The sequence below is a fragment of the Pongo abelii genome, chromosome 10 (assembly GCF_028885655.2).
Source record: "Pongo abelii isolate AG06213 chromosome 10, NHGRI_mPonAbe1-v2.0_pri, whole genome shotgun sequence".
NCBI classification, from domain to species: Eukaryota; Metazoa; Chordata; class Mammalia; order Primates; family Hominidae; genus Pongo; species Pongo abelii.
Window position 1 is genome coordinate 131119985 of NC_071995.2, and position 23762 is coordinate 131143746.

The following is a 23762-nucleotide window of genomic DNA, read 5'->3' on the forward strand; positions in this document are numbered from 1 at the left end:
GTGGCCACACAGGGTCAGGCCAGTGGCTGATGTGCTCCTTGCTGTCATTATCCTACTTTCAAGACCCACCCCCTTCCTCCGTAGAGGTAAGGAGATGGGAATGTGTGGACAGCTGAGGCCCACGCTGCACATTGAAGGTCCCTCCTCCCTATTCTGTGCTCCGTGAAGGTCGCAAAGAGCCCTCGAGGCCCAGCCACAGACGCCTGCCTGAGCCCTCAGCAGCTGGTGGCCCAGCAGGTGAGTGCCCACCATCCTGCCGCCGGCATGGCCCCGGCACACCCCTCCCCCCCCCGCCTGGTCCCAACTGTCACCAACAGTTCTGTCCTGTTGCCCCTCCCACCTCTTCCTTTGTGTGCTCAGCTGCTGTCCCTCCCGCTCCTCTCCCTTCTCACATCTCAAAACTCTGGGGAAGGATCCAGGCCCCCGTGCCACTGTGGAAGGGCCGGGACGGGCCTGCCTGATGCGCTGCAGATGCCCTGGTGCCTGCTCCTCCTACCTCCCCGAGTGTGCCCGTGGTGCCCCTCCTCCCACCTCCCGAGTGCCCGTGGTGTCCGCTCCTCCGACCTCCCACGTGTTCCCTGGCGCCCGCTCCTCCCACCTCCTGAGTGTGCCCCGGTGCCTGCTCCTTCTACCTCACAAGTGTGCCCACGGTGCCCGCTCCTCCCACTTCCCACGTGTTCCCTGGCGCCCGCCCGCTCCTCCCACCTCCCGAGTGTGTGGCCAGGCCCACGTCTCACATCTGTGAACCCAGCGGCACTGCGCCACTATCAATCCCCGATAAATGGCAATCATCGCGAAGCAGCCTTGTGGTCTGGGGTAAATACCAAGGTTCTTGGTCTCATGGCTGAGATTGAGGTCGCAGACACACACAAACACACACACACACACGGCTGAGATTGAGGTCACAGACACACACACACACACACACGGCTGAGATTGAGGTCACAGACACACACACGCACGCACGCACACACACACGCACGCACACACACACACACAGTGAGTTTGGAGCAGAAGTTTAATAAGCAAAAGGAAAGAACAGCTCTCCGTCGCACAGGGGGCCTGAGCGGGTTGCCAAGTTGTAGTAAAGATGTCAAGATTTTTTTCTTTTCCCCTCTGTTGCCAGGCTGGAGTGCAGTGGGGTGATCTTGGCCCACTGCAACCTCCACCTCCCGGGCAAGTGATTCTCCTGCCTCAGCCTCCTGAGTAGCTGGGACTCCAGGCACGTGCCACCATGCTCAGCTAAGTTTTGTATTTTTAGTAGAGATGAGGTTTCACCATGTTGGCCAGGATGGTCTCGATCTCCTGACCTCAGGTGATCCGCCCGCCTCGGCCTCCCAAAGTGCTGCGATTATAGGTGTGAGCCACCGCGCCCGGCCGGTCAAGGTTTTTATAAATGGGCTAGTGACGAGAGGTTAGAGGAGGGATGTCCTGTCCTCCCAGGACCCAAGGATTTAGCTGGGACAAGGTGTGCTATTTGTGTAGTTTCTATCAGACTCTTAGTCTGTGCTGCTCTGTGACGTTTTTCTGGGAGGGTCTCTGGGTCTGTTCCCAGACATCTTCTTGGGATTACAGGCACCCCTCACCGTCTGCTTTTAGCTTCCCTATCTTAGTGCGCCTAAGGTGACAGGAATGTGCTTATTAGGGTCCACTGTTTTACTGGGGCCCATTGTGGAAGTGTGAAGTTTGGTGAGTACCCAGGAGACTCCCCCCGCACTCCTTCTGTGCCCGAGCTGTCTCATCTATGATTTACTGTCTGCTCTTTCTGGCTGCTTGTTGTGAGAAGAGAAGTGATTTTGAACTCAGAGGTTAGAAAAAGAGCTATTTTTCAGCTGCTTTTTGTTAAAAGGCAAGTTTTCTGCTGGGGACTGGCTTTACCCCATCTACCTAAATCATTTCTTTCTGCCTCCTGTAACAGTCGCCTTTATGTTCTGCTAGCATTTGTTTGAACACAGTCCACAGGTTCAGTGGTTGCATCTCTCATCAGCTGCCAGTACCCGTCCCAGACATTCTTTGCATCTAAGCTGAGGTCTGAATTGAGGGGGGTGGGCTGGTGTTTCCATCCTCACAACTCCGGTGAGCCGGGAGCCGGGTGTGGCCGTGGCCTGCATCTCCCTGGTGGTTAGTGATGTTGGCATCATCCACCTTTTTCAAACAAAGCGCTGGACTGACAGAATTCACACACTGTATCCACCCGGTCCATGGTTTTTAGTAAAAGGTTTAGAGGTGAGCAGCTATCAGCACAATCCAAGAACATTTTCATCATCCCCAAAACAAACCCACACACTGGCCACTGTGTCCCCAGCCCCAACCCCTGCTCACTCCCAGCCCCAGCACCCTTCAATGTCTGGCTGTGCCTGGGACATCCCTATAGCCGGAGCCTTCCTTCACTTAGTGTTGGGTTCCGGAGCCTTCCTTCACTTACTGTGGGGTTCCGGAGCCTTCCTTCACTTAGTGTGGGGTTCCGGAGCCTTCCTTCACTTAGTGTGGGGTTCCGGAGCCTTCCTTCACTTAGTGTCGGGTTCCGGAGCCTTCCTTCACTTAGTGTCGGGTTCCGGAGCCTTCCTTCACTTAGTGTCGGGTTCCGGAGCCTTCCTTCACTTAGTGTCGGGTTCCGGAGCCTTCCTTCACTTAGTGTCGGGTTCCGGAGCCTTCCTTCACTTAGTGTCGGGTTCCGGAGCCTTCCTTCACTTAGTGTCGGGTTCCGGAGCCTTCCTTCACTTAGTGTCGGGTTCCGGAGCCTTCCTTCACTTAGTGTCGGGTTCCGGAGCCTTCCTTCACTTAGCGTCAGGTTCCGGGTTCATCCACGTGGTGCCTGTGCTGGTGCCTCGCTCCTTTTTCTCTCCTGGTGTGGATTTCCCACGTTTTATTCTCCATTCATCAGCTGATGGACATGTGGTTAGTTTCTAGATTTTCGCTACTGTGACCAATGCTGCTGAGAGATTTGTGTGCGTTTCTGTGTAGATACAGGTCTCACTGATCTGGGGTGTACAAGGTGCGTAGGAGAGGAGGTGCCGGGTCATGAGTGACTGCGTTTAACACCCCAAGGCTCTGCCCAGCTGTCTCCACGTGTGACCTTCCCACCACCAATACGTGAGGTGTCCACTGAACAATCACAAGGTTCACAAATCTGGGGAGGGGAGCTTTTTTTTTTTGACAGAGTCTCACTCTGTCACCCAGGCTGGAGTGCAGTGGCGCAGTCTTGGCTCACTGCAAACTCTGCCTCCCGGGTTCACGCCATTCTCCTGCCTCAGCCTCCCGAGTAGCTGGGACTATAGGCGCCCACCACCACGCCCGGCTAATTTTTTTTTTTTTTTTTTTTGTATTTTTAGTAGAGATGGACTTTCACCGTGTTAGGAAGGATGGTCTTGATCTCCTGACCTCATGATCCACCTGCCTTGGCCTCCCAAAGTGCTGGAATTACAGGCATGAGCCACCACGCCTGGCCAAGAGCTTGATTTTTAACATTAGCTCAAGGTTAATCCCCCCAGCTCTCAGCCAAAAGCATGACAGGTGCCTGCGTCTGTTTGGGAGAAGCATGACAGGTGCCTGCGTCTGTTGGGGAGTACTTTTCACCGTTTTACTAAGGCTTCATCACCAGCGGCCATGCTGACCTTCGCACTGTGAAAGTGACAGACCCTAAAGTCTCCAGTCTGGGCGGGTGCTTGAGCTCTGACGCCCGGGCTGCCTGGCGCAGAGACCACGTGCTTGGGGAGGAAGGCTGTGTCCACTGGGGGATTCCTTTCCTCACATGCAGCATCCAGTGGTCAGCTCTGCTCTGGAAGGAGGGTCAGGGGGGTGAGCGCTCAGTCCCTCCGGCCCTCTGAGCCCCAGCCTAGGCCGCCCTCTGCTTGTGCTCTTCCTGTGGAGGAAAGGAGAGGGCTCAGCACCACACACTCCATCCCCTCATCATCTGTGGGGCCCTGGGCTCTGCCCCTGGAACCCTGAGGACAGGAAGCCCTGTGCATGGCAGAAGCCAGGCCCTGGCCCCGCTGACAGCCCTCCCTGGGGCCAGGTGTTTCCACCACTGGTGCCCGGGGGCTCCCCGCCCTTGGGCCAGAAGCTCGAGGACAACTTGTGTGACCCTCTTTGCTTCTCTCTTTCCTCTTTTTTCCTCTTTTCTCCACGTGTGGTGACGATGCCCTCTCTGCAAACACCCTCCCCAGAGGGTTTCATGCCGGACTCTGGTGCCCTTACCTTGACGGACTCCTCCAGCTGGGACAGGGCCTCCTCGTACCGAGGAACCAGCGGCTGCAGCAGCTTGCTGGAGAGCTCGTGCCGCTGCAACTCAGGTGCCCCCGCTTCAGTCAGCATCCGGAGGAATCTCCTCTCCTGGAGGGAAGCTCATGGTGGAAGGGGGTTCTTGGGCCAGCCCCCTTAACACCCTCCAGCACCAGAAACTCCCAAGACCTCGCAGCCTCACCTGCACTTTCAGGAGCAGTGTGAAGGCCTGTCCAGTTTTCCCAGCACGGGCCGTCCTCCCAACCCTGGAATCAAACATGGCTATCTCCAGACTGGCCCCTGAGCCTTCAGGGGTCTGACAGAACGACGGCTTCTTTCCACACCAACCCCATCCACAGCAGGAAAGATGGTCCCACATACGACGCCCAGGAGCTCACAAAGCCCCAGACCCCCCCAGTGGCTTCTGCGCCAGTGCTCACCGGTGCACGTAAGTTCTCAGGTACTGGGGGGCGTCGTAGTTCACCACCAGCTCCACACCCTGCACATCGATGCCTCGGGCGGTGGCGTCCGTGCTGATGAGCCTGCCAGGACACACGGCATTGTGGGCCCGACGTGCCAGGAGCAGGGGCTGTGGCAGCACTGGCCCTGCGTGGGGCAGCTCAGGCCTTTCTGGGAACTGGCTGCCATGGAGCCGGGGCACAGGAAGCCAATTTGCAGAAGGAAGCACCTTTTAGAGAGCCCCAGGCTGACCCTGGAGGGGGCACCCCCACCCCACAGAGGCCTTGCCCCTGCCCAGGGACTCACAGCTGGATCTTCCCTTGTTCAAACTGCTTCAGGATCATTCTCCTCTGGCCAGGCCCGTAGCGCGAGGAGAACTCAGCCACGTCCACACCCCCAAAAGCTTGCACCAGCAGGAAGAGCCTAGGCAAAGAGAAGGCTGCAGCCAAGTAATGCTGGGACCAGAGGCTGCCTCTGCCGCCCCTGCCCAGCCGGGGCCTCACCTGTGGGAGTTCTCTCGGGAGTTAGTGAAGCAGAGAACCCGCGAGAAGCCCATCTCCAGGACCAGGTGCAGGACGACCAGCGGCTTAGAATTGAGGCTGCAGGGCACGTAGTGGTGCTACAGGGATGGCACGGGGTGGGGGTGGAGGTGAGGGTTGGTTAGGGGCCCCAGGCTCCCAGTGCAACCCTCTGCCCACACGGTATCCCACTCACCGTGAGCCCAACAGGGAAGGCATACTTCTCCGAATCCCCGTCCCCATCTGTATCTTCCAGGCCCCTGTGTGTCAGCCCTGTGGAGAAAAGCCGGGGCTGGTGGAGGCCCAACTGCTGCAGCTTTTCGGGGTTCTGGGTCAAAGTAGCTGAGAAGAGCAGCTTCTGCAGGGGCATCTGGGGACAGCAGGTGCTGGAAGAGAAGGGGGTGTTGCTGGCACCCTGCCAGCGGCTGCCCCGAGTCTCCAAGGAACAGGATTCCTCATGCTACACACTGTAGAGACTGCCGTGGACCAGGGGCAAGGTGGGTCCAGCTCACATGACAGAACGATGCAGTTCTGTGCACCAGAGCTCAAGCCAGCCTTATCTCTGGGCACTAAGGAAGGAGAGCTGTGTGCAGAGGCCTCTGCTCAGGGGAGGCCAGCACCTGGGCATGCTGCTGGATACCTGGCAGCTGTCACAGCCTGGGCCTGTCTTCGCTGGAACAGGGCACAGGGGTCTGCGGGGTCCTCGCTCTGGAAGGCGGCCGCCACCACCCGCGGCAGCCAGGACTGATGCATGCTGTCAATCATCCGGTCAGCCTCGTCGATGACCTGCAGGACACAGGGAGCCCGGGGCTGGGTGGCGCGGCCCTGAGCTCAAAGCCCAGGCCCCTGGGGCGGGGACCTACCAGGAAGCGGAGCTGCTGGAGGCTGAATCCTGGGGTCTGGTCGATGTGGTCCACCAGGCGGCCGGGGGTGGCTACCACGATGTCAGCCAAGCAGCGGTACCCATCAGCTCTACAGACCAAAGAGCGGCTCAAGAGAAGGAAGCTTTCTCAGGGGCTTCCGGACAGCAAGACGCTGCCTCACCCCACAGCCCCGACTCCACCCTACATGGGAAGGGGGCGGGTGGGAGCTCCTCCTCTTCATGGGAACAGGCAGTTAAAGATGGTGGCCCCTCCTCTGCTCCCACGGTGCCTCAGGCCACCTGCAGGGCTGAGCAGGGACCCCCTGAAAGACCCGCACCCTGACACAACCTACGTTTTCTGGACGAGGCTCTCCTGCTCCTTGGCCAGAGACTTCTGTCCCGTAACCAGAGAGACTCTCAGAGGTGTGGCATCTGTGTAGATGTTGAAAACTTTGCTGACCTGCAAGAGAAGTCTGTCACTGGTCTGGAGGTAGCTGGTGACCCCTACTACAGCAAAAAGGACCCCAGATCTAGTCTGGGTCCCCCAGGGGCTGATCGCTGTGCACTCAGCAGGGAAGCTGAGGCCGGCGGTGCCACGCTCCAGGTCTAGGGTCTGCGTACCTGCTGGGCCAGCTCCTTGGTGGGCAGCACGACCAGGGCACGGATGTGGCAGACCACTCTTGACAGCAGGGCCTGAGAGGCAAGGGGTGCCTAAGTCAGCAAGGCTGTTATCTGCTCTCTGCACACCCACCGTAGAGAAAGGGGACCCTCACACAGACCTGCACCACAGGGATGACAAAGGCCAGTGTCTTCCCACTGCCTGTCGGGGCAGAAACACAGAGGTCACTAGGCCGGTAGCCGCCTCTGTCCACCAGAAACCCACAGGCCGCGCTCTCCAGGAGGGCGGGAATCACAGCTGCCTGTACTGGATGAGGAAAAGCGAGAGAGAAGTCGTGTTTACGCCTAGGCCTAGGCCTGCCCCTTCCCTGCCTGTGATCTGTGGGCTGGGCTGCTCTGCTGGAGGCCTGGGAACCACTCCCCAGAGGGATGGCACCAAGACCCAGAGGAACACCAGCCTCAGGAGACCCAAGTGGGAACCATGAGCTTGAGGGTGCTGAGACCACACTTGGCACCGACGTGGCAGGGACGCCTGACCCACGGCCACTCACAGCCTTGTGTGTGGGTGCCCAGGGAGGTGTTCCCTCAGCTGCCTGCCCGGGGCTGGAGCACCTGGAAAGTAGGACGAGATGCCGTGTGCCCGCAGCTGCTTCTGCAGGTCAGGATGGACCTCAGGGATGTCCTCGATAGGAACCAGGTCTTCGGTGACATTCTTTCTGACACAGCTAGGCTCAGTCAGCCACCTTGGCAGGAAAGGCTGGACCTGGCATCAAAAAGAAAGACCAGGTGAGCGCTTTCCAGGCTCTCGCGCAGAAGCCCAGGGTGGAAGAAGCTGGGGGAGGGAGGCTGGGGAAACCTCCTCTGCAGTCTCCAGCTCCTCCTCAGCCCCAGGATGCGCTTTCCATACTGCCTTCAGAGAAGTTAAACAGCAAAAGCAGATGCCACTCCCTGAGCAAACTCACCCCGTAGCCTCCCATCAACCCACAGTGGCACCCACCCTCCCGCAGCCAGGAGGTCCTGTGACCTGGCGCTCGCCTACCCCAGCCACGCCGGCGTCCCTGCCTCGAGGCCTCTGCCTGGCACCCCCCAACCCCCAACCTTGACCTGGCTTCAAGTCTTTGCATCCCAACTCAAAGACAACCTCTTCCACCTGCCCTACCTAAGGTGCCCGAGCACTCCGCCAAACTTCTCGCTTTCTTCACCTGTCTCGCCAGAAATCTCTTTACCGAAAACCACCCGTGCTAAGCAAAACCACCAACGGTCAGGGGCTTGCAGAACGGCCTCTGACTTACTCCTGAGGCGGTGAGCGCATAGCAGGAAACCCCGCACGTTCACGCAAGCACATCCTGCAGGAGAACTGGCGCGGCGCGGCGGGAGAACACGGGCAAGCCTAGCAGAGGAAACGGGAGCTCTGCACGTGCAGGATCCAGACCCCTAAGGGGATGAAACTGCAGGCCTGGCAGCGAGGCGCGGCTGTGACCCGGGAACATTCGCTGAACGAAACCTTCCCAGGCGACCGCCGCACTTAAGAATCCGCGCAGCCTACCCTCCCACGCCGACCACCCTCCCGCCCGCCGACGCTCACCTTCGGCGCCTTCCTCTTCCCGAACCCCCCCAGCACCAGGCCGGGGACCAGGGGTCCGGCCGCCTCCTCCAGGGCCCGTCCATCTAGGGCCGCCTCGGCGCTGGCGCTGCGCTCCCCCGGCGCCTCCTCGCTGCTCCCTGCGCTGGGCTCCCCTGGCGCCTCCTCGTTGCTTTCTGCGAGGCAGACACCCACCCGGCAGCGCGTCAGCACCGAGTCGCCGGCGCCCCGGAGGGAGCCCGCTCGCCCCGCGGCCCACCTGCGCCCGCGTCCTCGCCGTCCGCCTTCCGTCGCTTTCCCTGCGGCGCCTCCGGGCTCCCCGGCTCCGCGTCGTTCACCCGCCGCCGCCGCCGGGGCCGCCGTCGCCTCCTGGTCGCCGGCTCGGTCGGTGCAGCCGCCTCGGTCTTCGCGGGCTCCCGCTGCTGCTGCCGTTCGCGGGCCCGGCTCTGCAGCTGCTCGAGCAGCGCGCGGGCCCTGCCGTGCGCCCCGGCCTCCGCGTCCTCCGGCCCCGCCGCAGCTGCCGCATCGGGGCCCGGGTACCGCGCGACGTAGAACAGCGCCATGGCCAGCGGCACGCCTGGGACTCGGGCGTGGCGCGCGGCGATGACGTCGACGGCACGCCTGGGACTCGGGCTCCGCGAGAAAGATGGGGTGGGGGGGGGGCTACGGCGCGTAGAGATGACGTCGGGCTCTACGCGCAGTGGTGACGTCACGGGAGCGCCGGCGGCTGGGAATCCGCGTTGTCTGGTGTTGGCGGCGGCATGGAGCGGGAGGCGGGTGCCGCGGGCGTTCGCCGGGCTCTGGGCCGCCGGCTGGAGGCGGTGCTGGCGAGCCGCAGTGAGGCCAACGCCGTGTTCGACATCTTGGCCGTGCTGCAGGTGGGCCTGGCGGCGTCGCAGGGCTGGGGTCGCGGCCCGGGAGCAGGACTTGAATGGGGGGTTGCGGCGGCAGGACCCCAGGAGGTTCCAAGCCGGCGTTGGAGGGTCAGGGCGGGAGGCGTGTGGGTCACGGGTCGGGGGTGACGGGGCTGGCGTCCCGAGGGGGAAGGGAACGGGTGGGGGACAGCCTAGGCAGGGGCGAAGGTGACAGTTCCCGGCTGGGCACCCTGCCGCCGCCTCTCCTGCAGTCTGAGGACCAGGAGGAGATCCAGGAAGCAGTCCGCACGTGCAGCCGTCTTTTTGGGGCCTTGCTGGAGCGGGGAGAGCTGTTTGTGGGCCAGCTGCCCTCTGAGGAGATGGTCATGACAGGTGAGTCCTGGAGGGCCCCGGGGCTGCTCTTCTCTTTCCGGGGGGTCGGAGGGAGGCTTTGTCACCATGGGATGAGCGCCCCCAACCCTGGCACAGGCCGTGCAGGCTGGTGGGAGGACACACCAAGCCCACCGTGGAAGATGGATGGTGGCGTTGGGGCAGGGGTGACATGGGTGCCTTGCAGCTGAGTTTAGATGAACACTGGACAAGGTACGACTTTTTGTGTGCTTTGCACCGCTTTTGTAATTTAATGTTGGCTGATCTTGACACAGTCGCTTAAACTCGGAGCTTCCTTTATGTCCCTATCCTGAGGACATCAGGTCTTGGAGTAAAGTGAGGGGATGTGGATCCTGCTCCTGGCAGCTTGGCTGGGGCAGTCCCGGGGTAGGAGCTGCTCTTCCTGTTTGCAGGGCTCAGGGAATGTGCTGGTCCCAGCACAGGTCTGGGGGCCATGGCGACTTGTTTCCACCTGCGGAGGCTGAGTAGAAGACAGTGGGAGGGTGGAGCCAGGCCTGAGATTTTGGGCTGGGCCCAGGGTGGCATATGTGGGCTGACAACCCTAACCTGTCTGCAGGGTCCCGGGGAGCCACACGGAAGTACAAGGTGTGGATGAGACACCGCTATCACAGCTGCTGCAATCGCTTGGGAGAGCTCCTGGGCCACCCCTCCTTTCAGGTCAAGGTGGGTCATTGGGCTGGCCTCATCCTTGTCCATCCCCTGCACCCCCACTCCCAGGCTGTCCACAAAGCAGGGGTCTGGGGTTCTCACAATTGTCCAGAGAAAGCTGCTTCCTTCATGGGAGCGTCACCTTGTGTGTGTTCAGTCCCGTACAGAAACATGGTTATCGAGTCCTGTACTGAATATTGAAGAGGCAGAATCTGTGTTCACCTCCAGTGGCATCCACGGGGATCTCTGTGTTTGCATAGAGCACACACACCAAGCCTCGTGCCATTCCACAGATGTGTTTGCTCAGCCCACACTGTGGTCTGCAGCCATGGGAATGCATTATGAGCTTTCTTAAAATCTGTATTGAGGAATAACTGAGGCACAGTTTACCTTTTAAAGCTGACAAGTTAGTATCTGTTACTGTGTTCAGAGTTGTGCAGTGGTTACCACTATCCCAGAACAACTTTATCGCTCCGAAAAGAAATCCTGTACCAGTTAACATCGCTCCCATATCCCCCCTCTTTCCACACCCAGCACCAGGCAACCGCTAATTTACTTTCTGGGTCAGTAGGTTTGCTTTCTCTAGATGCTCCTCATAAGGGGGATCATACGGTATGTGGCTTCTTCCACTCATCAGCGTGTTCGAAGTTCGTTCTCTGTGGCTGAGTAGCATCCCGTCGTATAGCACAGCACGCGTTGCTCAGCTGCTCGTATGTTGCTGGGCATTTGGGTCGTTTCCAGCTTTGGCTGTTACGAACAGTGGACTGCGAACGTTCACGTCCACAAACTTTTGTTTATTTTGCTTGAATGTGCCTTATCAGTGGAATTACAAGGCCGTACAGCAGCTGTGTGTTTAATGTTCTGAGGAACTACGAGACTGTTTTTCATAGCAGCTGCGCTATCTTACACTCCCCCGGCAGCATATGAGGGTTACATACTCCACATCCTCGCCAACACGTCTGTCTCTAATTATAGCCAAGTTGCAGACTTTTAAATGTTGGGGAGATACCACATGAAAATAACCAGTTTCCACCTTCTCACAAAGAAATAATCAGTTCTGTCAACACTGGGGCCTAAGTTTGTTCATGTCTGCGATTGGCTGGAGGGAGAGTCAGGGACAGCTCGTGAGACAGCCGTGTGTGCCCGTCATCCCGCACGTGGCTCTTTTGCTTTGTGGTGTCATCTGCCCGGGCCCTGAAAGCACTGAGTTTGCCACCCTGAGATGAGAGCTTCCGAGCCTGGATCTGAGTTGGGCACCATGCTGGCATCACACGCCTGTGTTTTCACAGCTGTTCCCAAGGGTTATGGTGGCATTCCCATGATACAGGTGACGAGAGAGCAATCAGGTGGCCCATAAAGCAGACCTGGGCTGTGTGCCCTTCCTCTGCCAGACTGTCGTGAGCAGTGGATCTCTTTAACTCAAGATGTTGTCATCTCCATGTCATGGGTGGGACACGGAAGCCCAGAGTGGCATCTGGTGGCATGTGGAGCAAGAGAAGGCCCGGCCACCCTTTTCTCAGTTCTGGGCCTAGGTGTGAGGGGCTCCCTGACTGGGCTGAGCTCTGGGCCCATCCGTGGGGTTAGGGTGTCACAACCACCCTGCACTGCCCCCTTCCCAGGAGCTGGCCCTCAGCGCGCTCATGAAGTTCGTGCAGCTGGAAGGAGCGCACCCCCTGGAGAAGTCCAAGTGGGAAGGCAACTACCTGTTCCCCCGAGAGCTCTTCAAGGTGAGGGCCTTACTGGGGACTCCCAGAGGGCCTGGCTGGCTGGCCAGAGCCCAGGATGGCCCCGTAGTGGGGGCGGGGCCTGCTGAGCTGAGCCTGGCTGTTGGCTGGGACACTCCTGCGGTTCCTGTGCGTGTGGGTTGCCTCTCATGGCCCACCCAACCAGTAGGAGTATGGGTGGGGCGGGGCTGCCTGCCTGGACCATGCTGGCCTGTGCTGGGCCGGACAGGGCTGCTCACTGGTCTTTGCCCCCAGCTGGTGGTGGGAGGCCTGCTCTCTCCTGAGGAGGACCAGAGCCTGCTCCTGTCCCAGTTCCGGGAGTACCTGGACTACGACGACACCCGCTACCACACCATGCAGGCAGCCATGGATGCTGTGGCCCGGGTCACTGGCCAGCACCCCGAGGTGAGCGATGGGGTCCTGTCGCCAGCATCATGCTGTTGCCTCGTGGGGAGGCAGGGACCGGGGGGCAGCATCCAGGCACTCAGGCCCAGCTCCACAGGTGCCCCCCGCCTTCTGGAACAACGCCTTCACGCTGCTGTCTGCCGTGAGCCTGCCCCGCCAGGAGCCCACTGTCTCCAGCTTCTATGTGAAGCGGGCGGGTGAGTGTGCTGAGAGTCAGGGGCAGACAGGGCTGGGCCTTGGTCTGCCTCCCCTGCGGGTCAGGTGACCTTTGTCCTCGCTTTCCCTGCAGAGCTGTGGGACACCTGGAAGGTCGCTCACCTGAAGGTGAGTTGCTTCTGGAGAGCCGGGCACCCTCCCGGGTTTGGGGGTGTGTGTGGGGTGCATGTGAGACCCCGTGGAGGCTGCCACCTTCCTCACCAGAGGAAATTTCCAGGGTACAGGTGGCAGCTCACACGGCCACTGGGTCACTCAAAGTGTGGGAGGTGACGAGGCCTATGAACTCGGGGCCCTCCCTTGGGTCAAAGGCCACCGCCTCCTCTCAGAGTCTGAAGCCTCTGGTGCCACCTGTGGGCCCCGTGGGCTGTGTTGGGCGCAGCCCCCTCTTGGCCCTCATCTTGCCAAAGCTTCTTTCCTGGCTGTTCTGAGACTCCAGCCTTGAGGGTGAGGCGTTCCTGACTTGAATGGGGACAGAAAGAGGGAAGGCAGGGTCAGAAGAGTGGAGAGCAGGCTTGTGTTGGCTCAGGCTGGGCTTCGGGGTGCCCTGGCAGCTGCTCAGGCTCTGGGTCTGGGGTGGGGAGGGCGGCGAGTGCAGTCTGGACCCTGTTGCAGGAGCACAGGAGGGCTTTCCAGGGCATGTGGCTCAGCTTCCTCAAGCACAAGGTAGGGCCAGGCCAGGGGGCGGGGGCGGGGGCGGCGTCCGGGTCTTCCCAAGGGCGGAGGTCTCACCCCGACCTGCCGGCCCCCGCCCAGCCGCCCCTCACCCCGACCTGCTGGTCCCCGCCCAGCTGCCCCTCAGCCTCTACAAGAAGGTGCTGCTGATTGTGCATGACGCCATCCTGCCGCAGCTGGCCCAGCCCACGCTCATGATCGACTTCCTCACCCGCGCCTGCGATCTCGGTGAGTGGGGCACCTCGCTCTCACCCCCAGCCCCCACCCCACTGCACCTCTTCCCTGATCCCACAGCCTCCACCCCCCACTCCCCTGCCCTGCATGTGGTCTCCAGCTTTGTGTCCGTGGGGGCTGTGGGAGGGGACAGCAGGGGCAGAGGCCACACTCCACAGACTTACACTCAGCGTGGGCAAGGGGTGGGGTGGGAGTGAGGTCACTGCAGCTCCAGCCTGTGTCTGTCTGTCTGCAGGGGGGGCCCTCAGCCTCTTGGCCTTGAACGGGCTGTTCATCTTGATTCACAAACACAACCTGTGAGTGTCGCCAGGAGTGCAGGTCTTCTCCCCAGTCCGCCCAGCCCTGCTGCTCTGTCCCCTTCTCACCCTGCCCCACGGGGTCCCCACTCTCCTCACAGGCCGTGGTGTTGGAGCCCCTGGGCGGGAGGAAGGGGTGCCGAGTGAGACCCTGGCCTTGGAGGCCTCAGTTCCTGGGCCCTGCTCCATCCACTGCTCCTTTCCCCCGGCCCGCAGGGAGTACCCCGACTTCTACCGGAAGCTCTACGGCCTCCTGGACCCCTCTGTCTTTCACGTCAAGTACCGCGCCCGCTTCTTCCATCTGGCTGACCTCTTCCTGTCCTCTTCGTGAGTACCAGGGCACCTGGCTCTGCCCTGCTCTGTGCGGCTGCAGCCTGGGGCCCGGGGAGGGTGGCGGGGGCTCGCAGTCCGGGCCCTGTCTCACAACCACTGCCCTGCCCAGCCACCTCCCCGCTTATCTGGTGGCCGCCTTCGCCAAGCGGCTGGCCCGCCTGGCCCTGACGGCTCCCCCTGAGGCCCTGCTCATGGTCCTGCCTTTCATCTGTAACCTGCTGCGGCGGCACCCTGCCTGCCGGGTCCTCGTGCACCGTCCACACGGCCCTGGTGAGTTGCGGGGCCCTCGGAGGCTGGGCTGGAGCTGGGGCGGGGGTGCCTGGTGCCCTGCGGAGGTGGACGGCAGACAAGGGCCCGCGTCTCATTCCTAGAGCTGGACGCCGACCCCTATGACCCTGGAGAGGAGGACCCAGCCCAGAGCCGGGCCTTGGAGAGCTCCCTGTGGGAGCTTCAGGTGAGGGCGCTGCTGCCACGCCCTGGGGCCTCCCGAGCCATCCTTCGGCCCCTTAGAAAGCCCAGCTCCCCATGCCACCTCCCGCATAGCCTCATGTTGCGTCCCCAGCTGGCCACCTGGGTTTGTGGGTGCTTGGTGCTTGGCCTTCTCACATAGCTCTGCCCCGACCCCGCCTGCTCTGGCTGGGGGCACAGGGAGGCCATGGCTGGGGGCGCAGGGCGGGGGCCTGGGGCAGCTGCCCCTTAACCGCTCTGCTGCCCCAGGCCCTCCAGCGCCACTACCACCCTGAGGTGTCCAAAGCCGCCAGCGTCATCAACCAGGCCCTGACCATGCCTGAGGTCAGCATCGCGCCGCTGCTGGAGCTCACGGCCTACGAGGTGCGGAACTAGGCCGGGGTGTGAGGGTCTGGGCCACAGGGCGCTGAGCCAAGCCTGAGAGCCGCGGTTCTTTGTCCTTTGCAGATCTTTGAGCGAGACCTGAAAAAGAAGGGGCCCGAGCCGGTGCCGCTGGAGTTTATCCCAGCCCAGGGCCTGCTGGGACGGCCGGGCGAACTCTGTGCCCAGCACTTCACACTCAGCTGACCCCAGCCCACCTGTGAATAAATCTCAGCTGACCCCGGCCCACCTGTGAATAAATGTTTTTGCAGGAGAACGGCTCAGGGAGTGTGGACCGGGGCGGCTGGATGCCTCTGCCAGGCCGAGGGCCTCACATGTGCCCGATCCCACCAGGCACATGGCAAAGTGAGGCCCCTGCCAGCTCCACAGCCTGGGAGGGGATGGTGGGGAACCTGAGACGTGGTCTTTCCCAGGGCCTCCAGCCCACTAGTGTCACAGGTTACCCGGCCTCCCTCACCCCCTGGCCCCAGTGACCTCCCTGTTGCAGAGCTTGGGGCGTCTGCTGAGGTTCCACTCCAGACACCTGGGAGGTAGTGGGGTGGGGGGGTTCTCTCTGCCTGGGTCAGTTGTGGCGGGAGGCGTGTGTGGTGGTGTATATGGGTATGGTGTGTGTGGGAGTGAGGGGAGGTGGTGTGAGTGAGGGGGTCAGTGTGACTGGGAGGAGTTTGGGAGTTTGTGAGTAGGGGGTGTTGGTGTGAGGGGAGAGTTGGTGTGAATGGGGGGGTTGGTGTGAGTGGGGGGTGGGTTAGGATTAGTGTGAGTGGGGGGTGAGTTTGAGTGGGGAGCGGGCGTGAGTCGGGGGTTCCTGTGAGTGTCAGCATCCCACCCTGGCTGTGTCCTGCCAATCTGGCCTTTGTTCTGGGAGCCCCGTGAGGCCCCAGGCGGATGGTGCGTGGAGTTCCGGGCGGGTGCTGCATGGAGTTCCGGGCGGGTGCTGCGTGGAGTTCCGGGCGGGTGCTGCGTGGAGTTCCGGGCGGGTGCTGCGTGCAGTTCCGGGCGGATGGTGCGTGGAGTTCCGGGCGGGTGCTGCGTGGAGTTCCGGGCGGGTGCTGCGTGGAGTTCCGGGCGGATGGTGGGTGGAGTTCCGGGTGGGTGCTGCGTGGAGTTACAGGCAGCGCCTGGGCTCCTCTGGAGTTCCCTGCCCCCATCCCCGTGGGAGGGCCTGGTCCAGCTGCAGTGGAGTTTCCCCCGCTGTGGGAGGGCCTGGTCCAGCTGCAGTGGAGTTTCCCCCGCTGTGGGAGGCGCTGGTCCGGCTGCAGTGGAGTTTCCCCCGCTGTGGGAGGCGCTGGTCCGGCTGCAGTGGAGTTTCCCCCGCTGTGGGAGGCGCTGGTCCGGCTGCAGTGGAGTTTCCCCCGCTGTGGGAGGCGCTGGTCCGGCTGCAGTGGAGTTTCCCCCGCTGTGGGAGGCGCTGGTCCGGCTGCAGTGGAGTTTCCCCCGCTGTGGGAGGCGCTGGTCCGGCTGCAGTGGAGTTTCCCCCGCTGTGGGAGGCCTGGTCCGGCTGCAGTGGAGTTTCCCCCGCTGTGGGAGGCCTGGTCCGGCTGCAGTGGAGTTTCCCCCGCTGTGGGAGGCCTGGTCCGGCTGCAGTGGAGTTTCCCCCGCTGTGGGAGGCGCTGGTCCAGCTGCAGTGGAGTTTCCCCCGCTGTGGGAGGCGCTGGTCCGGCTGCAGTGGAGTTTCCCCCGCTGTGGGAGGCCTGGTCCGGCTGCAGTGGAGTTTCCCCCGCTGTGGGAGGCGCTGGTCCAGCTGCAGTGGAGTTTCCCCCGCTGTGGGAGGCGCTGGTCCGGCTGCAGTGGAGTTTCCCCCGCTGTGGGAGGCCTGGTCCGGCTGCAGTGGAGTTTCCCCCGCTGTGGGAGGCGCTGGTCCGGCTGCAGTGGAGTTTCCCCCGCTGTGGGAGGCGCTGGTCCGGCTGCAGTGGAGTTTCCCCCGCTGTGGGAGGCGCTGGTCCGGCTGCAGTGGAGTTTCCCCCGCTGTGGGAGGCGCTGGTCCGGCTGCAGTGGAGTTTCCCCCGCTGTGGGAGGGCCTGGTCCGGCTGCAGTGGAGTTTCCCCCGCTGTGGGAGGGCCTGGTCCGGCTGCAGTGGAGTTTCTCCCGCTGTGGGAGGCGCTGGTCCGGCTGCAGTGGAGTTTCCCCCGCTGTGGGAGGGCCTGGTCCGGCTGCAGTGGAGTTTCTCCCGCTGTGGGAGGCGCTGGTCCGGCTGCAGTGGAGTTTCCCCCGCTGTGGGAGGGCCTGGTCCGGCTGCAGTGGAGTTTCCCCCGCTGTGGGAGGGCCTGGTCCGGCTGCAGTGGAGTTTCCCCCGCTGTGGGAGGCGCTGGTCTGGCTGCAGTGGAGTTTCCCCCGCTGTGGGAGGCGCTGGTCCGGCTGCAGTGGAGTTTCCCCCGCTGTGGGAGGCGCTGGTCCGGCTGCAGTGGAGTTTCCCCCGCTGTGGGAGGGCCTGGTCCGGCTGCAGTGGAGTTTCCCCCGCTGTGGGAGGGCCTGGTCCGGCTGCAGTGGAGTTTCCCCCGCTGTGGGAGGCGCTGGTCCGGCTGCAGTGGAGTTTCCCCCGCTGTGGGAGGGCCTGGTCCGGCTGCAGTGGAGTTTCCCCCGCTGTGGGAGGCGCTGGTCCGGCTGCAGTGGAGTTTCCCCCGCTGTGGGAGGCGCTGGTCCGGCTGCAGTGGAGTTTCCCCCGCTGTGGGAGGCGCTGGTCCGGCTGCAGTGGAGTTTCCCCCGCTGTGGGAGGCGCTGGTCCGGCTGCAGTGGAGTTTCCCCCGCTGTGGGAGGGCCTGGTCCGGCTGCAGTGGAGTTTCCCCCGCTGTGGGAGGGCCTGGTCCGGCTGCAGTGGAGTTTCCCCCGCTGTGGGAGGCGCTGGTCCGGCTGCAGTGGAGTTTCCCCCGCTGTGGGAGGGCCTGGTCCGGCTGCAGTGGAGTTTCCCCCGCTGTGGGAGGCGCTGGTCCGGCTGCAGTGGAGTTTCCCCCGCTGTGGGAGGCGCTGGTCCGGCTGCAGTGGAGTTTCCCCCGCTGTGGGAGGCGCTGGTCCGGCTGCAGTGGAGTTTCCCCCGCTGTGGGAGGCGCTGGTCCGGCTGCAGTGGAGTTTCCCCCGCTGTGGGAGGGCCTGGTCCGGCTGCAGTGGAGTTTCCCCCGCTGTGGGAGGGCCTGGTCCGGCTGCAGTGGAGTTTCCCCCGCTGTGGGAGGCGCTGGTCCGGCTGCAGTGGAGTTTCCCCCGCTGTGGGAGGCCTGGTCCGGCTGCAGTGGAGTTTCCCCCGCTGTGGGAGGCGCTGGTCCGGCTGCAGTGGAGTTTCCCCCGCTGTGGGAGGCGCTGGTCCGGCTGCAGTGGAGTTTCCCCCGCTGTGGGAGGCGCTGGTCCGGCTGCAGTGGAGTTTCCCCCGCTGTGGGAGGCGCTGGTCCGGCTGCAGTGGAGTTTCCCCCGCTGTGGGAGGGCCTGGTCCGGCTGCAGTGGAGTTTCCCCCGCTGTGGGAGGGCCTGGTCCGGCTGCAGTGGAGTTTCCCCCGCTGTGGGAGGGCCTGGTCCGGCTGCAGTGGAGTTTCTCCCGCTGTGGGAGGCGCTGGTCCGGCTGCAGTGGAGTTTCCCCCGCTGTGGGAGGCGCTGGTCCGGCTGCAGCACAGCCTTGTTACTGGGGTGTTTATTTTTAGGGGACCAAATTTATACCAAACACACTAGGTTTTTTGTCTACACAGTGACCCCCAATTTCCTTTTAACAGTCTGCTTATTCGAGGACAGAGGGTGGGACGAGGCACTGGAACGGAGCTTGGTGTGCGTGGGTGTGGCTGGGGAGAGCGGGGGGTGCCTTGGCCGTGGCTTGGGGGCATCATCCTGCTGGCCCAACATTGGCCCAGACCCTCCGTGTGCCCAGCAGGGGTTTGGGGAGCAGAGTGATGCCGCGGCTTGGGGGCGTCACCCTGCTGGCCCAGCATTGGCCGGGGACCCTCCGTGTGCCCAGCAGGGTTTTGGGGGGCAGAGTGATGGTGGAGACGGTGCCCCTGCTCCCAGCATCCCCATGGCTGCTTCTCTCTGCCCCAGCGGGCTCCTCAAGTGAACTGGCTCTTGCCCCAGGGCCTTCGCACCAGCCACAGCTGTGGCCTCTGCTGCTTTTCCCTGTGTTGCCCTGGTTTGAACGCCCCCGCCCCGTCCCCCTGGGAGGCCTTCCCTGATACCCTGTGCGTAGTAGTCCTGCACAGGCGCCCCTCCTTCCCTGTCCCGCCTGAGCCCCCTCAGCACTCCGGCTGCAGCAGGGCAGGCAGGGCCTGGCCTCTTGCTGTGTCCCAGGCAGCCTGTCACACCAGGTACACTCCAGAGCCCTGGCCCCCCCTCCACGCCCTCCCAGGGCTCCTGGGGCAGGGCTGGGCCGAAGGTGCTGGCGTCCTGAGCTCATGCGGCCACCAGAGGCCACTGCAGCCTTGCCCAGGCCTGCGGCACCTGAGCTGCCCTGCCAGGTTCACCTCGCCAGGCTCTGCAGTATTTCCCGCTCGGATTCAGCCAGGGCCTCCCTCCTGACATCACGGAGGGTTTGTACTGGGCTGTTAGGCGGATCTCGGATGATGGGCGAGGCCAGGAGGAGAGTGAAAGCGCCTCCGAGTCAGCCAGGCTTGGATCCTGTCATCCGAGGGGCTCTGTGTCTGGCAATGTCCACGTAACCATGTTCGGTCCTCTGCTCCCTGTGTTCCCCGCGTGAGCAGGGCATGAACAGGGACCTCCTTCACCGCCCGAGGTCCCCTCTCCCTGGCTGGCGACCCCCATCCCTGAGAGCACGGGGACGTCCCCTATGCTGTGGAGGAGCGCGTGCCCTCCGAGATCCAGGTGCTGCCTCTGTCCCTGGGAGCCCGGGGACGTCCCGTGTGCTGTGGAGGAGCGCGTGCCCTCTGAGATCCAGGTGCTGCCCCTGAGGAGCGCATGCCCTCTGAGATTCAGGTGCTGCCTCCGTCCCTGAGAGCACAGGGATGTCCCCTGTGCTGTGGAGGAGCACCTGCCCTCCGAGATCCGGGTGCTGCCTACCAGGCGGTGTTAGGCGTGCCTCGTCCACAAGGGCGCCATCCTTGTTAATGGGATTCAGGTCTTTGTAAAAGTGGCTTCTTCACATGGTGCTGAGCCGGCTGCTCTCTGGCCTTTGGCCTCCTGTCAGGTTGGGTGCAGCCAGGAGGCCCTCGCTAGAGGGTGGTGCCTTCATCCTGGACTTCCCGGCCTGCGGAACTGGAGAGAAGACAGTGGCACTTTTTAGAAGTTACCTGCTCTCAGGTAACCTGTAACAGTGGTGCAGACGGACTGAGACACCTTCAGTTCCAGAATCTTAGAGAAATTCCAGAGGCCCTTTCAATCACCTATGAGGCCAATACCCAGCCGGCACCTGCGTGTACCCGGCGGTGCCCTCACTGCACATGGAGAACAGCGCTGCACAAACGGCGTCTCTCTCCCCCCGTGCTTCCCCCACTCCCTCTCTGTCTCCGTCTCCCTCTCCTCCCGTCCCCCGATTCCGGGTCTCCCTCCAGGAAATGAACGCAGCTGCCGGACAATTAAGTCACAGCTACATCCGTAATGAGGGATATCTGAAGAGCTGTGGAGTGCGCGTTCCGGCGATAAGGGATGCTGGAGCATTTAATTGGCGTTTAGGAAATCAGCTGCAGAGAATCAGTCAGCCTGTGTGTTTCCCGAGCGTCAGTCGTGCTGGGAGCTGTGGCGAAGGCCCCGGCCATAAGCGATTGCTGCTCGACAGTGGGGAGCGTGTCCGTTCCCTGCAGTGTCTGGGTCTCCCACACTGGGGCCAGCAGCCCACGGTGAAGGCCATGCCGGTCTCCAACAGTGCGGGCTCCACTCCCGGCTAGGAGGGTGGCACGGCCCTGGGCCTCCGTTGTCCTATCTACAGAGTGTGCTGCCAAGGTCTATGTCTGCTCAGAAAATGACTTCAAAACGTAGCGATGTGGAACTGCAGCAGCACTGATTTCGCTCGTGAACCTGCAGTGTGGACTTGGTGGGGACGGCTCACCTCCGCTCCGGGTGGCAGGAGGTAGAGTTGGGTGTTGGGGGCTGGGGTCGTTAGAGCTCACCATGCAACATGACACACACCACTACATACACATACCACTATACACCACATACACACCACTACACACACCACTTACATGCACACCACTATACGCACACACCACTACACACCACTACACACTACACACACAGCACTACATGTGCGCACACATGCACACACAGGCCCTGGGCCCCCATCCACCTCCCTCAGCGCCCTTCCTGCAGGTGTGATGCGGTGGCCCCCAAAACGCCTCTGCCTCTGCCTGGTCTTCCCAGATGTTCTGCACCAGCTTTGCTGGTGTTTCAGGGTGCCGACGGGGACCCCTCATCCCGCAGCCTTCACAGGGGTTGGGGTTCACTCCTCGGATCTCATGGGGGCTGACATGTGTCCCCCGGAAAGAGATGTCCCCGTCCTGGCCCCCAGCACCGGCGAGTGGACCTTATTTGGAAATAGGGTCTTTGCAGATGTAATTAAGGAACCAGCTGAGATCATCCTGCATTCAGGGTGGGCCCTCAGTCTGGTGGCCGGTGTCCTAGTCAGAGGTGTGAAGAGGCGGGCAGAGGCCACAACGATCCATCGGCTCCGAGGGTGGAGCAGGGGCCTCTGGGAGCTGGAAAAGGCAGGAATGGGTCCTCCCTGAGTCTCTGAGGGCCCCGCCTGCCCACACCTGCCCACATTTGCCCCAACCTGCCCACACCTGCCTCAGGACAGCATCTCGGTCTCCTGGCTGCCGGACTGTGATGAAGCTGCGTGGTTCTAGGCCACTGGCTTGCGGTGACTTGTTGCGGCAGCTGCGGGGAGCTCACACGGTAGCGCCTGTCTTGGGGGGTGCTGGGCGGGTGACCTTCAGGAGACCCCTGGGGACCCGCTGCCCTCCCAATGCCTCCAGTCCCAACGCCTCTGTGGTGGCATCCTGTGCTGAGGATGGTGCCTCGCGGAGCCTCCGCTGCCCCTGTGTGCTCCGCGCCACGTCTGTCTCGACGGCGCCCCTCGAAGACCTCAGGAAGCCCCCCGTGCGCTGCGGCCCTCTGGGGGCTCGTGGTCCGGGTTCTGATACTGAGGTGGCAGGTCCCCTGATGGCGTAGTCAGCGGCTTTGTTCTGGGCTGGCGTGGGGGTGTGGGCGGGGCTGGGCGTGGAGGGGCGGGGCGTGGAGGGGCGGGGCGTTGAGGTGTGGGCGGAGCTGGGTGGGGCGGGGCGGGGCATGGAGGTGTGGGCGGGTCAGGCACCTCTGGGGGTTCTGGGAAGACTCATTGCTGACTACTCTGGGCTCCAGAGTCCGCTGTGCTCCTGGGCTCTGGCTTGGCCCCTTGCTTGTCACCACGATGTCTGCTGCTGCGGCCAACGCTCCCTCTGCCCCTCCTACCTCCATACTGTAAGGACCGTGTGATGAACCGGGCCGGGGTCATCCAGGACGACCCCCCACTAGACCCTCAGCCGGTCTCACCTGCAGAGTCTCTTCTGCCCTGTGGGGGACACAGCCACGGGCTCTGGGGAATGGAATGTGAACAGATGGGGCTGGCAGCAGGTGTGGTTGGACCTGGGGCTGAAACAGCATTGCTCTTTTCTCGCCTCTCTCGGCCCATTTTCTTTCCTTCATTCGTTCCCAGAGCTTGGGCAGTGCCCATGTGGGTGTCTAGGCAGCCGCCCAAGCCCACGCTGGGTGAGCCCTCTTCACCCCAGCTGGGGAGTGCCCTGCCAGGTCCACTCTGCTTCCACCTCTGCTCAGCAGGCCGGCCGAGTGCTGTCTGGGCCACTCAGGCGGGTGACAGTGTTGGGGAATGAGCTGTGAACCGCCACAGACAGTGCTCCCCAAGGCCCGATGGGCTTTGCTGCTTGGGCCAGCTGGCGAGTGGCTGAGGCCGTACTGGCTGGCAGGCAGACGGGGAGGCGGTGGCGCAGTGCTGGGCTGATCCTGCTGTCATTCTAGTGCAGTGGTTCCGGCTGCATGAGAGAAAGGAAACTGGGTAGATAAGAGGGAAAAGTAATGAAGAGATAAGGGTGTGGGGGCCACGGGACCAGGCACCCTCCTCCAGATCTGCAGGCCCTGAGCCCAATGGAGCCGGCAGGAAGTGAGGGGGTGGAGTGGACGGGCTCGGGGGGGCTCTGTCGGGGTCTCCTGGGAACCGGGGGAGGGAGGGTCCAGCCCAGGGTTGCAGCACCCTCAGGACAGGCTGGGAGCTTCTTCACAGAGGTGGTGGGGGGACTGTCCCTGGTGGGACAGCCTCGTCCCCACTCAGGAATTCCTGAGAGGCAGTGTCCACCATCCCAGTGTGTGCAGGACAGTGACGTGAGAGTTCACAGCCCCAGTGCTCTCCACCTGTCCTTGCAATACCTTTGCAAGGTGCGATCAAGAAGGAAGAGCCTGGTGCTGGCAGGTTCCCCTAGCTGGTGTTGGAGGACAGCCAGGCTCAGGAGCCCCGCTTGCCCATGGAGGAAGTGCCTGACAGCCCCACAGACGGAGCGGTGGAAGCCAGGCAGGCTGGACGGCGTCAGGACCTGGTGGCAGGACCTGGTGGCCAGAGGGGCCCTGAGACAGGGAGTGATCGTGGGACCGACGGTCCTCTGCCCAAATTCCCCCAGCTCCCGGCCTCCTCTGGCCGCAGCCCCTGCCCTTCCCATTCCCTGGACCCTCCTCTCCTCTCCTGCCGGCCGCCTCCCACCCCAGGCCCTCCCCTGAGAGCTTCCCGCAGTCTCCAGCCTCAGATCCCGGCAAAAAGATTCCATGTGGTGACCTCTGACCCCACCGATAAACATGCTCGGGCCTCCAGCATCCTGGCTCTGCCCTGGCCCCAGCTCCTCCCCACTCAGCTCCTCCCCAGTCAGCTCTTCCCCAGTCAGCTCCTCCACACCCAG

At 62.7% G+C, this 23762-nt stretch overlaps 3 protein-coding genes and 1 long non-coding RNA gene across 4 annotated transcripts; 2 read left to right on the plus strand and 2 right to left on the minus strand.

The window, feature by feature from the left end:
* Nucleotides 1-3105: 3105 nt before the first annotated feature.
* DDX51 (DEAD-box helicase 51) lies at nt 3106-8823 on the minus strand. Its single transcript, XM_024257520.2, has 15 exons — nt 8520-8823; nt 8264-8436; nt 7291-7441; nt 6840-6985; nt 6682-6753; nt 6414-6520; nt 6062-6170; nt 5839-5984; nt 5395-5584; nt 5184-5299; nt 4987-5103; nt 4662-4763; nt 4424-4487; nt 4198-4332; nt 3106-3862 (listed from the first exon to the last, which is right to left on the minus strand). The coding sequence occupies exons 1-15, from the start codon at nt 8821-8823 to the stop codon at nt 3836-3838; spliced, it is 1959 nt and encodes a 652-aa protein (XP_024113288.2). The 3' UTR covers nt 3106-3835.
* A 22-nt stretch (nt 8824-8845) lies between these two features.
* Nucleotides 8846-15155, plus strand: NOC4L (nucleolar complex associated 4 homolog). Its single transcript, XM_024256846.3, has 15 exons — nt 8846-9138; nt 9387-9507; nt 10082-10188; nt 11793-11900; nt 12153-12302; nt 12400-12499; nt 12592-12626; nt 13131-13181; nt 13307-13418; nt 13660-13720; nt 13937-14047; nt 14163-14323; nt 14425-14507; nt 14771-14884; nt 14969-15155. Exons 1-15 carry the CDS (start codon nt 9022-9024, stop codon nt 15086-15088), a joined length of 1551 nt encoding a protein of 516 aa, XP_024112614.1. The 5' UTR covers nt 8846-9021; the 3' UTR covers nt 15089-15155.
* LOC129049365 (uncharacterized) lies at nt 9722-11793 on the minus strand. Its single transcript, XR_008512425.1, has 2 exons — nt 10276-11793; nt 9722-9985 (listed from the first exon to the last, which is right to left on the minus strand). It is a non-coding gene; the product is annotated as an uncharacterized LOC129049365 (long non-coding RNA).
* A 5294-nt stretch (nt 15156-20449) lies between the features above and the next one.
* LOC129049391 (uncharacterized) lies at nt 20450-21993 on the plus strand. Its single transcript, XM_054528521.1, has 2 exons — nt 20450-21518; nt 21610-21993. Exons 1-2 carry the CDS (start codon nt 21006-21008, stop codon nt 21991-21993), a joined length of 897 nt encoding a protein of 298 aa, XP_054384496.1. The 5' UTR covers nt 20450-21005.
* The last annotated feature ends 1769 nt before the right edge of the window (nt 21994-23762 follow it).

Excerpts from the sequence above, each read along its gene's own strand:
- DDX51 (XM_024257520.2), bottom strand. The coding sequence starts at position 8,823 with ATGGCGCTGTTCTACGTCGCGCGGTACCCGGGCCCCGATGCGGCAGCT. Across the intron at positions 7,442-8,263 it reads GGAAGAGGAAGGCGCCGAAG|GTCCAGCCTTTCCTGCCAAG; the intron begins GTGAGCGTCGGC and ends TTTTGATGCCAG. Across the intron at positions 5,300-5,394 it reads CCTTCCCTGTTGGGCTCACG|CACCACTACGTGCCCTGCAG; the intron begins GTGAGTGGGATA and ends CCATCCCTGTAG.
- NOC4L (XM_024256846.3), top strand. The coding sequence starts at position 9,022 with ATGGAGCGGGAGGCGGGTGCCGCGGGCGTTCGCCGGGCTCTGGGCCGC. Across the intron at positions 11,901-12,152 it reads TCCCCCGAGAGCTCTTCAAG|CTGGTGGTGGGAGGCCTGCT; the intron begins GTGAGGGCCTTA and ends CTTTGCCCCCAG. Across the intron at positions 12,627-13,130 it reads GGAAGGTCGCTCACCTGAAG|GAGCACAGGAGGGCTTTCCA; the intron begins GTGAGTTGCTTC and ends ACCCTGTTGCAG.
- LOC129049391 (XM_054528521.1), top strand. The coding sequence starts at position 21,006 with ATGCACACCACTATACGCACACACCACTACACACCACTACACACTACA. Across the intron at positions 21,519-21,609 it reads GGAGCAGGGGCCTCTGGGAG|CTCAGGACAGCATCTCGGTC; the intron begins CTGGAAAAGGCA and ends GCCCACACCTGC.